We start from the raw sequence: 14286 nt of genomic DNA, 5'->3' as shown, positions 1-14286 counted from the left end.
TGCTGACAGCTCAGAGCCTGGAGCCTGCTTTGGATTCTGTGTCTCCCTCTCTCTCCATTCCTCCCCCACTCATGCTCTGTCTCTCTCTCTCAAAAGTAAATAAACATTAAAAAAAATGAAAAAAATGGAATAGTCAGGTTCAAGACTCAGGTCTGCTTGGCTCCCAAGTGACTCTCTTGAACATAGAATGGGTATCCCTCATGAGCTACTGTGTTCCTGGTAACCTGGGTGTGTTCAAGCAAAGACTAGATGGTTATTTGTCAGAGATGTTTCTAAGGAGATGCATGCGTTGGTACAGAGCTGGAACACATGGCTTCTAAGAGTCCTTCCAACCACATGTTCTAATAAGATCTCTCTAAAACATGTCACTCTTGCTTGTCATCTGGGACACCTACTGTGGTCATGATTAGAATTATGTTTTTGGCTAAAGCATTATCCTCAGAAAAAGCAACTGAAGATATATTCCCATGAGTGTTTTCTTGGACGACCAACCCCAGCATACATCATTGGTCCCCTGTCCATACTCACTCAGCACTCACCATTCCCATACATGTCCATGGGCTCTTGCTACGTGTCCATGGGCTCTTGCCACAAGCTCACAAACTCTCTACCTGAGAGGGCATTCTTTTGGTTCTCAAAGAGTAGTCTGGAAGTACAAGAAAGTTAATATCCTCAGTCCTCAGCTAATAACAGATAAGATATGAAGATAAATATTCCAGCTTCTTTGTTCTTGTTCAGGATAACCCCAAAGCATGCCTCATATAGTCCCCCAGAGTTCCCCAGTAGGATTGAGTGCTAGCTGCCTATAGGAGTAACCTGTTGTTTAACACAGCCATTATTGGTTTTCTTCCTTTTCCTTGTCTCATTTACCTTAATGCCTGCTGATGTTTTCAGGGATCACCTCTTAAATGAACTCATTGTACTCAGATTCTTATCTCAGGTTCTGCTTTTAGGGTAACCCAAACTAAGACACCAACATTATTTACCCATTAGCACGGAGTTTCTCATCCTCGGCACTACTGATATTTTGGGCTGCATAATTTCTTGCAGGTTGCTGTAGAATGTTTGGGGCATTGTAGAAAGTTTCATAGCATCACAAAGGCCTGCACCCACTAGATGCCAGTAGTTCCTTCCCCCTAATTATGACAACCAAAAATGTCTCCAGACATTGCCAAATGTCTTCTGGGGGACAAAATCAGCCCTGGCTGAGAACCACTGCTTGTTTGAGGTACTCACAGGAAGTACAGGGAGGGTAGGTTTTGCAAGGTAGACCTGTTGGGCTAGGCTGTGGACAAGCTTCTCAGTGTGCTTCAGGGTTTAGTGGGGGTTACAGGTGGAATGAGGAGGAGACTGTGTGCGTGCACGCGTGTGTGCATGCGCGTGTTGTGGGAGAGAAAAATTAGAAACTCTTCGTTTTATAACTGTGCCTGGTGTCAAGCTGTCCCTTGTCTAAAGTAGATGAACAGCTTAGAACTAAATTGTACCCCTTACAGTTCCTTTTAGAAAAATGACAAGCAACAGAGACCATTTTGCTGTTTTTTAACATCAGTTTTCATGTGAGTTCAGTTTGGATGACAAGTTCTTAAGCAGCCATTTCACAGCCTGTCAGTTTCTGCGTTGTTAGGGATGTTTTCACTTTTAAGTACTTCTGTGCAGCTATTAAACAAATCAATATGCGGTTCCAATATAGGGAGTGCTGTCAATTACAGTAGAGGGCCTGATAAAAGATGCAAACAGTTTCTTAGCTGGAGCTTTGGGTCTATTTGGGCCTTGAATATGTGAAAATGAGACACCTGAAGAGAGTTACAGATTTTCAGCGATGCCAGAAGAGATTTCAGATGTAGACTCTAAAACCCCTATATTCCCTGTAAATAGAAGTAGCAAAGAGGTATACATACAGTATAAAGTCTTTATTTTATCCATTGAATTCATGGTAAAAATGTACAAATTGGGGTTTCTCATTTCCACTGTACTCCGGTACCTTCCAAGGTCAAGTAGAGAAGCAGGCTGGTGGTGGATACTGTACATGCCCTGCCCAAATACTATCGGATCCCTTTTGGCAGTTTGGTGTGCTCAGCACGCAGTTCTGGTGTGCATTTCTGCTAATGACTGGCACCTGTGACCTTTGGCTGTCCCTTGAGATACTGGAGTTGTTTCACCTGTATAAAGACCATGGGAATTTATATTTCTCTGGGGATCCCCATAGCCAATGGACAGGACTATGAAAATCCAGTTGCCTTGCCCCATGTTGAAATAAACACTAAGTGTAATTTACACTCCAAAGCTAATAAGCCTTGAGATTATTAGGAAGCTCAGACTTTTCCTGAAATTGCAACCTTGCTTCTTGGCCTCCTTTCTTTCTCTGTGCTGCTTTCTGCACTCGCTTTTGGTCTCCCCTGGGAGCACTTTCCCAATAAATCACTTGCACAGGAATCCTCATTTCAAGGTCTGTTTCTGAGGAATCTGACTCAAGACATAAGCATTCCACAAAGTCTACATTGGAATGAGAGAGGAGATGAATTTATTATTCACACGGGATGTTCCATAATCTTACCTCTCCTATAAAGTAGGTGTTCATTAGATGTTTCTTGCTACAGTGGATGATGATCTTGGGCTGGAGAAATGAGAAAATGAAGAGACTTCTGCTGCCTAGGCATTGCTCCCCTTCCCTCCACAGCTGAGGGAGCCACAAGGGACCTCAAGAGGTGTTGCTGAATCTCACTTAGGCATGGGAAGTAAGAAAAGCTGGTTTTGTTCGTGTTTTAAATGAATTGGCTCTTTGGCACCCAAGGCTGTGCCTCTGTGCTTTCATACTTAAAAGGACATTGCCACTGAGAAGAGTGATTCAGCCAAACAGGTCTGCAGCGAGGACGCTTGGATCAAAAACCTACTGGGATATGAATCTGATACTTACCAGGGTTTGAGAGGATCCCCAAAATTTTACTGCAAAATTCATTAATGATACAGCACTATTTTAAGTGCTTTCTACTTGTTTGGCAATGTTTTTTCATGTATTATATAATTTAATCCTTGTGGTATACTTGTGAGATATTAACAGTCCTATTTTATAGGCAAGAAAGCAAGCTAAGGCTCAAAGAGCTTATGCTACCTGCCTAAGGCCACACTCATAGTAAGTGGCAAAGCTGGTATTTGAGCACACGTTGACTTGCTTCTGACAATTATGTGCTTGACCACCTATCACAGCACAGTTCCAACACTGACTGTCTTCTCTCTAACATGATGAGGGAAATATTTGTCAAATTGTGCACAAGGCAGAAAATGATCTCATCTGAGAAGGTTTATGTAGACATTTTTCTTTTCCAAGAAGAACAAATAAATGTATAGGAAATTGAAATATATTAAATGAGCCTGACATGTTATAATACAGATAATATGTTGTATGCTGAAGTTTTCTCTAATCCCAGCATTTTTTATTACGAGGTCAATATGATGACTAAGGGTTAATGCACAGGGTAAAAAATGAACATTTTCTTTGCAATCATTTGGAGGGTATTCCATCTTGTATAATTTCTTTCCTATTTGGGTATATGTGAGGATTGTTCTTGGGTTTGAATTTTTGTTTTTCCCCTCCCTCCTAACCTCCAGCCTCCTCCTTTTGCTCTAGAACTAAGACTAGAAAGGCTGCACAACTACTTCCGTTTTACCCCGTTCCCCCCAGGGTTGAAAAATGTGCTATTCCTGAATTCTAACAGTTTTTGCAAATTCCAAATGCAGTATGAGAATACTTTTGGGCACAACCTTCCATGAAAAAAATTTACAATTTACAGGATATATGCCCATATTTTGGCTTCAGCAGTGAACGGAGACTGCAGATCTCTTTTTGAAATTTTAACATGTCAGTTTCCAGCAACATAGAAAATAAAAGTTGAAAGTAGCTGCAAAAGACTGGGTGGCTCAGTGGGTTGGACGGTTGGGCATCTGACTTTGGCTCAGGCCATGATCTCACCACTTGTGAGTTTGAGCCCCGTGTCGGGCTCTGTGCTGACAGCTCAGAGCCTGGAGCCTGCTTCAGATTCTGTGTCTCCCTCTTTCTCTGCCTCTGTGTGTGTGTGTGTGTGTGTGTGTGTGTGTGTGTCTCAAAAATAAACATTTAAAAATATTTAAAAAAAAGAAAGTAGCTGCAAGAGAATGAATTTTTATTTTCATTTAGAAGTAGGTCCAAGGTTGAGTGCAAACTTTCCTCTCTGGGTTCAAATATTGTTTATCCTGAATAGCATATGCCTTCCTGTTTGACAGAAAACACATTAAAGTGTTCTAATTGTGAAACAGCCCCAGGCAAGTGGTATTTAGGAAAATAAAATGCTAAACATGAAATCACAAGCCTGGAAGAGACCCTATGAGATCATCTAGTTCTACCCTCATCTTCCAACTGAGAATAGCTAACTCATCCTGTATGGATTATTTTCTATTGTGGAGGGATTTATAAGTCTACACTTTCATCTTTACTTCCCTTTCACATGACATGTTTAAATTAATGGTGGAATATCTGGGTAATCACAAGAAGCCACCAGTACCTAACAAAACACCTGGCACATAAACGGTATCCAGTAGATCTTCTATTAGAAGGAATAAATGCATCAACACATGAAAAAATGAAGCCTGACTAGTAGAAAATTTATGATGGGATTCTTACTGGTATGATTAATTAATAAAGTGGAAATGAATTATGTCCAAATTCAATGTCTTAGAAGCTCATCCATTTCTCATTCGATAGTGTAGATTTTGACCTTCTTAATAAGTAAGGTGACCATGTAATGTATATTCCAAACAAGGACCCTTTTGAGTGTGAACGGGGATACTATTTTATTTATTTATTAGGGGAAACTATTAATAATTGCACCAGGACAACAAGACTGCTCTGGACAAACTGGAACTAATAGTCACCCTGTAAACGAGGCTTTAGGAGCAGGAAACGATAAATTCCTATAGACTCTATAAAATAAGAAACAAGGGAGTTTTAAGTCACAAATGAAGACTGGAGGCATTTCACTATCGATACTTAACATTCTTAACCTTGAACATTCTTACCTCATCTTGTAAGAAACAGGGCACAATGAGAGGTGAAAACTCCTTTCTAATAATTAGGAAAGAAAGAATTAAACTCTTATCAAAAACTAGACTTAGAGTTCACCCTGCAGCCCTCTAGAACTGTCTATCGGATTGAACAGACTGGGTAGCCCCAGCCCTTCCCTACCTCCTCCTATCCCTGCCAACCTCTCACCTCTAGGCCCTCCCCTTCAGTTACAACTTCCAGCAGAATCCTCTTTGCTCTCCCGTGCTTCCAAGACCCGCAAGCGCCATATTTTACGCTTCGCTCCTCACGGCTCACCAACCATGAGCACCCAGATCCAGCAGAATTATTCCGCCCAGATGGAGGCTGCACTCCAGCGCCTGGTGAACCTGCATCTGCAGGCCTCCTACACCTACCTCTCTCTTCGCTTCTATTTTGAAGGAGGCAACGATGTAGCTCCGAAGGGCATGGGCCGCTTCTTCCAAGAGTTAGCTGAGGAGAAGCGTGAGGGCACCCACCGTCTCTTTAAGATGCGAAACCAGTGGAGCGGCTGCCCCTTCCTTCAGGACTGGCAAGAGGTGTCCCAAGATGGGTGGCGTGGCAGCGTGGACGCCATGGAAGCCGCCATGGCCTTGGAGAAGAACCTGAACCAGGCCCTTTTGGATCTGCATGCCCTGGGTGCCGCCAACGGAGATCCCGGTCTCTGTGACCTCCTCAAAAGCCACTTCCTAGAGGAGGAGATGAAAGTCATCAAGAAGATAGGCGACCACCTCACCAACCTCCGCAGGCTGGCTGGCCCTCAGGCCGGGCCGGGCGAGTACCTCTTCAAAAAGCTCACCCCGCAGCACAACTTGGAGCCTCCCGTGCAGTGCCCAGCAGCCTTTGAGGAACCCGTCTGCATTTACCCAGCATCAAGATGTCTGCTCGAGCTTCTTTCTTCCGCCAGAACGCAAATTTTTAACCATGCTGACAAGCTTGCTTATGCTGTGAGATCAAATGGAAACAAAAAAGGTTCTTTTTGCAGGAGTGGGAGGTGGGGAGGAAAGCTAGGCTGTGGGGAAAAATATGAAGAATAGGAGAAAGGTAGCGTGATTAATCCTCTAGGTTTTCTAGAAATTGTACCTAGCTTTTGTGAATTGCTTGTGTGCATTGAGGATCTGATACACGATGGTTTCTCTGTTAAGAAAAATGAACTTACCTATTCATGAAATGCATACAAATTTAGAGGTTTTAGAATTTCTCTGAAACCATTATTGGTACTAGATTAGATCCCGTTGTTCTAAAATTTACCTTTGGTTTTGCCTAGCAGAGGGGAGATAGGAGTACCTTGTGCTCACCCCCAACCCTCAAACTCATGATAAAATGGCTTTCCCGGTTTTCAAGTTGCTGTGATGCCATCTGTTATGTTGAAGATAATAAGAAAAGCCCTGTGAAATTTATCTTTTATGTTTTCAATTAGGTTGCTACCGAGAATACTGATGATGACATCATACACTGACCATCTCTATGAAGCCTCTCAAGAGAAATTTCTTTCTGGTCTCAGTATTGCGAATAACAGTTCTTTGCCTGGGTAATTGATTTGTTTTTGTTTTGTGGACACTGCAAATGATTAAGTTTCCTTTTCTGACTGCCTGTGAGAAAGCTTAGAGCCAAATTTGTGGTCCACCCGGTGTCAATGAGTGGGATTGTATAAGCATTTCTACAGAAGCTTCATTTCTGCCTCTTCTGTCACTAATTTCTTGGTATATTTTATGGTTTCTTTTAAGCCACCTTAAACCATTTCTAGAACAAGGTTGTGTGTAAATAGATAAATAAACTTTAAAAATGCTGATTGAAAAACTGGCTGTGCAGTTCATGTAACAGAAAAAAGAAGATAACTTTAAGGAAGTACTAATAGAGCCAAAGTGGCTCTACACTATTAGAATGGAGATGCGTCAGATGGAGGTTAAATTCCAGAAGCCAAAGGAAGGAGAAGCAGTAAAATGTAGCATTATTTTAAAAATACATTGGATTTTTCTGGTGGGTTCCTTTCTACTAAATCTATAGTCCGACAGATAGCAATCTAATAATTGTGTATTATTTTCCATGCACTTTGAAAAACTGGAGTTATAACTTGTTCTCAAGCCACAGAAGTGAAAAAAAGTCAATTCTCTTCCTACAGCAACTTTCCTTCCTGGAGCAGGAAGACCAAAGTCATACTATCATTGCTTTTATCGTCCAAGGGTCAGAGGCATAGGAAGAACATTTTACAGAGATTGGGACAAGTGTTTTTCTCAGTTAAAGAGAAAACCATATCTTCCTGTTTTCATGCAAAGTCTTTTGATAATAAAAAGGAATGTACTGGAAAAGTTATTCCTGGAGAAAGGAATTCTGCCCATTTGCTGGTAGTCGCCAGTAAGAGATGGAAGGAAGCAGTTAACAATTTTCAGATTTGGATTAAAACTCAGATCTCTGTACTTAAAATATATACTTTCAATCAGAATTATTTTCAAATTGGCACTCAAACACATAAATCAAAATGAGAAAAAAAAAGGGGTGCCTGGGTGACTTAGTCGGTTGAGTGTCCAACTCAACTGATTTCAGGTCATGATCTCACAGTTTGTGAGTTTAAGCCCTACATCGGGCTCTGCGCTGACAGTGTGGACCCCACTTGGGATTCTCTCTCCCTCTCTCTGCCCCTCCTCTGCTCGTGTTCTCTCTCTCAAAATAAATAAATGTTTTTAAAAATTTTTTAAATGAATGAGAAAAAAATCACCTAATATTGTGAGATCAATTGAAAGACTATAATTTAAGGTAGATTGTTTGGGAAGAAAGATGCAAGCATATATTTCCAAATAATGACATTATATTTGTCATTATTTATTAGTGTCTTTTAACGTCAATAATGGGGCTGTACAAGAAAGCTTTATTAAAGTCTCCCAAATAGGCTGAAATGTTCCTTGGGCATCACATAATTCTTGAAAAACAGCAACTTGTGGGGCAAATAAATCATTCAAAGACATATGGACAACATATTAGTTTGGCTTTTATTTTTTTTTGTTTTTACTGTTTTATTGAGGTATAATTGACAACTAAAATTATAATATAAAGTGTACAACATGGTAATTTGATATACATTTACACTGTGAAATTATTACCACAGTCAAATTAATGAATACATTCAGCACATCACAGTTACCTTTTTGTGATAAAACTTAAGATATACACTCTTAACATATTTTAAGTATACAACACAGTATCGTTAACTATTGTCACCATATATTAGAACCTGAGATATTATTCATCTTATAACTGGAAGTTTGTACTCTTAGTTTGGCTTTTAAAAATGACTTAGGTTCTTAGCAAATTTGCGGGGAAGTGGGGAGTTGACGACATTAAAGCTCTAGAGATTATTTTGGACTCAGGTCCCACAGTGATTTCCTTTATGGCTAACCACTGTGTGTGTGTGTGTGTGTGTGTGTGTGTGTGTGTGTGTGTGTGTGTGCGCGCGCGCGCGCGCGCGCGCGTGCATGCACTCTTTCACAGAGAGTTATAGTAAATAATTCCTATAGGCTGTGAGTAAATTCCTTATACCAGGGGCGCCTGGGTGGCTCAGTCGGTTACGTGTCCAACTCTAGATCTCGGCTTAGGTCATGATCTCACAGTTCTGTGAGTTTGAGCCCTGAGTCAGGCTCTGCACTGATGGTGTAAAGCCTGCTTGGGATTCTGTCTTACCTTCTCTCTGCCCCTCCCCGACTTGTACTCCATCTCTCTCTCAAAATAAATAAATAAACTTAAAAAAATTCCTTATACCAGCCTTCAAGGCTCTCCTTGGTCTACCATGTCTAATCTATCTTTTAAATGGAATTTTCTACCACTTCCCTGTTGTTGGAAGTTTGGGGAGTACCAGCTGTTCATCTTTCATCCAAGTTCTGATCACTTACAACAGACACAAGAAGTCAGATGGAAATCCAGATAGCTTTATTGGTGATGAAACCAAATTGGAGAGTGTGTTAGGGCTTCGTATTGCCACATCCTGAATTAATTTCAACCAGCTAGTAGTTCCAGGAAGTGAAGCTGAAACAAAGAGCAGAAACCAGGATGGACCAACCAGAGGCAGGCTCAGCCTTTTCTGATAACCCCATGGAGACTGGAACCCAGGGCAATGCTTATTGCCCAAGGGAAGTGGGAAGGACATGGCAGGCCCTATTGCCTTGCCATTGCAGTGAGCCTGAACTACAGCCAATGTGCACTTCATAGACATTAGTCTCTCAGAGTTCCCTGTTAGGGACCAGAGTGGATGTTACCTCTCTTTTATAGAAGTGTGAGGCCTAGGAGATAAAGGTCTCCTGCAAATGACTGCAGGAGCTCTCTGCCTTGGCCCAAGTATTCAGTTTGTTGTCCCAGTACTTGAAGTTGTCATGTGGCTCCCCTTACCTGGAAGGCCCTTCATACCCCTCTTAACCAAAATCAAACTCATTCTACCTTTCAGCCTTGTTTAAATCTACCTTGTTCTGTGAAATCTTCCCTGATGAACCTAATCCACTCATTTGGCATGGATTCATCTTGCCTTCATTGTCTTATGGTACCCACTAGACTGTAGGCAAGTTGGAATCTGAAATACAGATAGCATGGTGGTTGAGCAATGGCCTCTGGGCCAGACTGCCTGCCTGTGTTCAAATCCTGCCTCTACTCTAACTCATCATGGTCTAATTTCTTCACTTTTTTTGGTCCCAGCTTCCTCATCTAATAAACTGGACATGATCACAATAAGGATAATACCATCCAACTCACAGATTTTAGGGAGGGTTAAATAGGATAAACCATGTAAAATCTCTACATTGTGACTCAGCACATGGTAAATGCACAATAATTATTAGCTATCTTTATCAACTGACTTTATATCCCAGCAGAGCTTAGTAAAGAGCTATGATAGGAACATCTCAAAATAAGTTTGCTTCTCAGTTTTAGGAAAATAGATAACTTTAGATTCTAGAATCTTCCTTAATGATCATTCCTCCCTCTAAATAGGCCCTATGTGTAGAAGTATAATATAGGTATTTGCTTATTTCTTGAACGTGATGTTCAGTGAGTAGGAGCGGGAAAAAATGAAGGAGGACCATTCTCTCTTCAGCCAAATAAGCAAAGCCACCTTATTTAGAACCTGGGATTAATTGTTTTAATTACCACACTGCTAAAAGCAGGCATGACAGCATTTTAACCTTTCTCTCAGGAAGGACAAGCCACACAAAGGGGTCATTTCAGAGCTGAAACTAATTAGCTGCTGGCTGCTACTCTTCACATAGTTTCCAATTCTTGGGAGTCTTCTCTGCCCACTCTTCACCCACACATCCTCCTCCTTCCATTTCATGGCAGCCTTGGATATTCAGCATGAGGGAGCAGAGACTGAATAGGCACAGTCAAGCTCCAGGCATCACTGAAGCCTTGAACTTCTTTATTTAGGGCCTGTTTAAAGCTCTGTTTTGTGTGTATGTGGGGGGGCGGGGAGACTACTGTGCAGTTGACTGTTTCTCTCCAGAAAGATGTACGGTCTTAAAGGGTTTGGTTAAAAATGCTACTTATTTAGGGGCACCTGGGTGGCTCAGTTGGTTAAGTGCCCTACTCTTGATTTCGGCTCAGGTCCCAGGGTCGTAGGATCAAGCCCCATGTTGAACCCCGCAAAGAGCACCATGTCGAGCCCTGTGGAGCCCTGTGTTGGGCTCTGTACTGACACTGTGGAGCTGCTTTAGATTCTCTCTCTCCCTTCCTCTTTGCCCCTCTCCCACTCACTCACACACACACGCACACTCTCTCTCTCAAAATTAATAAATAAACTTTAAAAAATGCTATTTATTTTACAAGAGGGAAACATTTTTATTACATTCATGTCATGTTATTTATCTCCATAAGCCATTTATCCACCTCAATGAATAGTTTTTTCTTCACAATAATAATGAAGCAGGTGCTAATACATAGGGAATTAGGAAGGGGGCCACACATTAAGAAAGAATTTGGAATTAATATAAGGTTTCAACTGAGTATAAATTCTTTAAAAAGCAGACATCCTCCTCAGGATTTTAGCATTTCTGATGGCTAAATTAGGGATCATAAGAGGAAGCCGAGAAAAGGTCTGTATTTCACCAGGAGACCTCAAAGGTCCCCCAACTGTGTATGGTGTCCGATCAAAGTGTGGGAGATGTGGGCAGAGGGGACTATTCTGGGATTTAAAATCAAGCACCTATTCCTGCTAAAAATTCCTACCCTGAATCTAATAATGAGAGACCATCAGACAGATCCAAACTGAGGAGCATTATACAAAGCAACTTGCCTGTAATTCTCAAAAGTGTGAAGGTCAAGAAAGACAGAGAAAGACCAAGGAATTATCCCAGGTTAAAGAAGACCACAAAGTGTAACAACTAAATGCATGATCCTGGATTGGATCTGTGTAGGGGAAAAAAAAAAAAAAACTATGAAGGACATTAAGGCAATTTATAACATTTTAATTCGATAATGGTTTTACATCAACATTAAATTTCCTGAGTTGGATAGTTGCATGGTGGTTAGGTTGCAGAATATTTTTCCTTTTAGAAGACACTCGCTAAAGTATTTAGGGGTAGCTGGGCACAATTTCTCCAACTTGCATATAGTTAAGAAAAGCAACTGGCGAGTCTGTATGAAGGGTGAACTGATGTTGCAGTATTTCTGTAAGTTTGAAATTATATCTAATAAAAATTCATCCCACAAAAGATATCAGTCACAGATGATTTAGACCTATAACTACTGTTCAAAAATAATTTGTTGAATAAATATTGTAATGGCTTTCAAATGACCCTGTGAACTTAGATTTCTAGTCACAGGGCTTCAGAAACCATTTAACTACCAGAAAGTTCCAAGTTGTTTTCTTCTTCCTGAATATAAATTACATACTTACAGATTTTTTATCTATTCCTCATCCCCAAAAAGGATGTCAACAATTTTTTTAAGAGAGTGGCCGAAACAAGGAGGCAACGAAAAGAAAATCCTACTCTTTTATCACTACACAAGTGATACTGCTGCTGGATTAAATATTTTAATTTTTCAGACCTTACAGTTTTATTTTTTCAAAGGAGAATCTGTATGACTTGCTTTTCTGATGAAAAAATTCTTCCTTTCAGCTATTATATGCCTTTTAATACTATGCAGAGCTTCAGGATTTAAAACTCCTGTCAACCTGAAAGGTCACACAACAGGATGGAAGATTCAGTTTGGCTTTCATTTTTATTCCCTTCTTTTCAACTCTCATTCCACACTCGTGAATACTCTCAGCACCTGCACTTACAACCTTTCTTTTGGGCCTTCCTTTCCACTCATCATCACACAAAAAAAGAGCATTCGCTGACGTTCAAAACTTATCTGATGTTTATAACTAGACCTCACTATTATTACAAGCTGGTCGAATGATGTTCCCAGCCAGGCTGTTTTGTCATGTTGGACATAAACAATCTCACAGACTACCAAACTCAGAGTTACTCTGAGATCATGATAAAATGAAACAAAATGAGGTCATTTCATAATTTTGCCTAAGCACAGACCAAATCAGTCACCATACTTCTCACAAAATATCATAGCATTGCCCTTGCTTTCTGACAGCATCTAATCTAGAGCAAATCTCTGCTTCCTTGGTCACTCCAAAAATCATCTGTCAAAAGCCCAAATCCTGGCGTAGTTTCTTTCAAATATATCCTTATTGAAATACCCCAAAGGCCCTCATGATGTGTGTTCTCTCTCTGCAGTGAGTAAAATTCCAGCTTGCTTAACTACAGGTGTGTTCTTTTTTAACTTAAAAAAATATTGTTTATAGTTGATATACAATGTCGTATTTGTTTCAGGCACACTAGTGATAATAATTCTATACATTATGCAGTGCTCACCATAATAGGTATAGTTACCATCTGTCACCAAACAACACTATTAAAATATTATTGACTATATTCCCTATGCTATACTTTTCATCCCCATGAATTACTTATTTTATAACTGGAAATTTGTATCTCTTAATTAATCCCCTTTACCTATTTTGCCTATCCTCCCACCCCCCTCCCCTCTGGCAAGCACCAGTTCCTTTTTATTTATAAGTCTGTTTCTGTTTTTCTTTGTCTGTTTTTAGGTTCCACAATGAAGTCATATGGTGTTTGTCTTTCTCTGTCTTACTTATTTCACTTAGGATAATACCCTCTGGGTCCATCCATGTTGTCATAAATGGCAACACCTCGTTCTTTTTATGACTGAGTAATATTTCAGTGTGTGTATGTATACACCACATCTTCTCTATCCATCCATCTATCATTGGACACTGAGGTCCTTCCATATCTTAGCTATTGTAAATGGTGCTGGAATGAACGTTAGGGTGCGTATAGCTTTTCAAACTAGCGTTTTCACTTTCTTTGGGTAAATACTCAGCAGTGGAATTACTGGATCACATGGTATTTCTGTTCTTAAATTTTGAGGAACCTCTATGCTGTTTTCCACAGTGGTCACACCAGTTTGCATCGTGCATGGGGTTTTGCAACACTCAACAGAATCGGGGTTCCTTTTTCTCCACATCCTTGCTTACACTTATTTCCTGTCCTTTTGATTCTAGTCATTCTGATGGGTATAAGGTGATATCTTATTGTGGTTTTGATTTGCATTTCCCTGATGATCAGTGATGTTGAGCATCTTTTCATGTGTCTGTTGGCCATCTGGATGTCTTCTCTGGAAAAGTGTCTATTCAGGTCTTCTTTACATTTTAAACTGGATTATTCTTTTTTTTTTTTTTTTGGTGTTTTGGTGTTGAGTTGTATAAGTTCTTTGTATATTTTGGATATTAACCCATTAGCAGATTTATCATTTGCAGTCATCTTTCCCTATTCAGTACATTGACTTTTCATTTTGCTGATAGTTTCCATTGCTGCTAGTTTATTTTTGCTAGTTTATTTTTGCTTTTGTTTCTTTCTCTTGCCTCAGGAAACATATCCATACATATATTTGCTAAGGCCAACATCGAAGAGACTATTGCCTATATTTTCTTTTAGTAGGAGTTTTATGGTTTCAGGTCTTACATTTAGGTCTTCAGTTTATTTTGATTTATTTTTATGTATCGTGTTAGAAAGTGGTCCAGTTTCATTCTTCTGCATGCAGCTGCCCAGTTTTCCCAGCGCCATGTATTGGAAAGGCTGTCTTTTCTCCATTATATACTCTTGCCTCCTTTGTCATAGATTAATTGACCATATAAGCATCGGTTTATTTCTGTGTCT

General features: G+C 40.2%; 1 protein-coding gene across 2 annotated transcripts in view; it reads left to right on the top strand.

Moving 5' to 3' along the window:
• Window positions 1–6871, top strand: part of LOC106976471 (ferritin light chain-like) — a 66912-nt gene extending 60041 nt beyond the window's left edge. The window contains exons 3-4 of one of the 2 annotated variants that reach the window (XM_053202236.1): window positions 5474–6043; window positions 6492–6871. In XM_053202236.1, coding sequence (XP_053058211.1) covers window positions 5474–6043; window positions 6492–6511 — 590 coding nt within the window. In that variant the 3' untranslated portion in view covers window positions 6512–6871. Of the gene's footprint in view, window positions 1–5085; window positions 6044–6491 lie in introns of those variants that run through there. The other variant, XM_053202237.1, reaches the window with a different exon arrangement.
• The last annotated feature ends 7415 nt before the right edge of the window (window positions 6872–14286 follow it).

Source organism: Acinonyx jubatus, chromosome X, assembly GCF_027475565.1.
Source record: "Acinonyx jubatus isolate Ajub_Pintada_27869175 chromosome X, VMU_Ajub_asm_v1.0, whole genome shotgun sequence".
Lineage (NCBI taxonomy): Eukaryota > Metazoa > Chordata > Mammalia > Carnivora > Felidae > Acinonyx > Acinonyx jubatus.
This window is presented reverse-complemented; position numbering and strand designations above follow the sequence as displayed.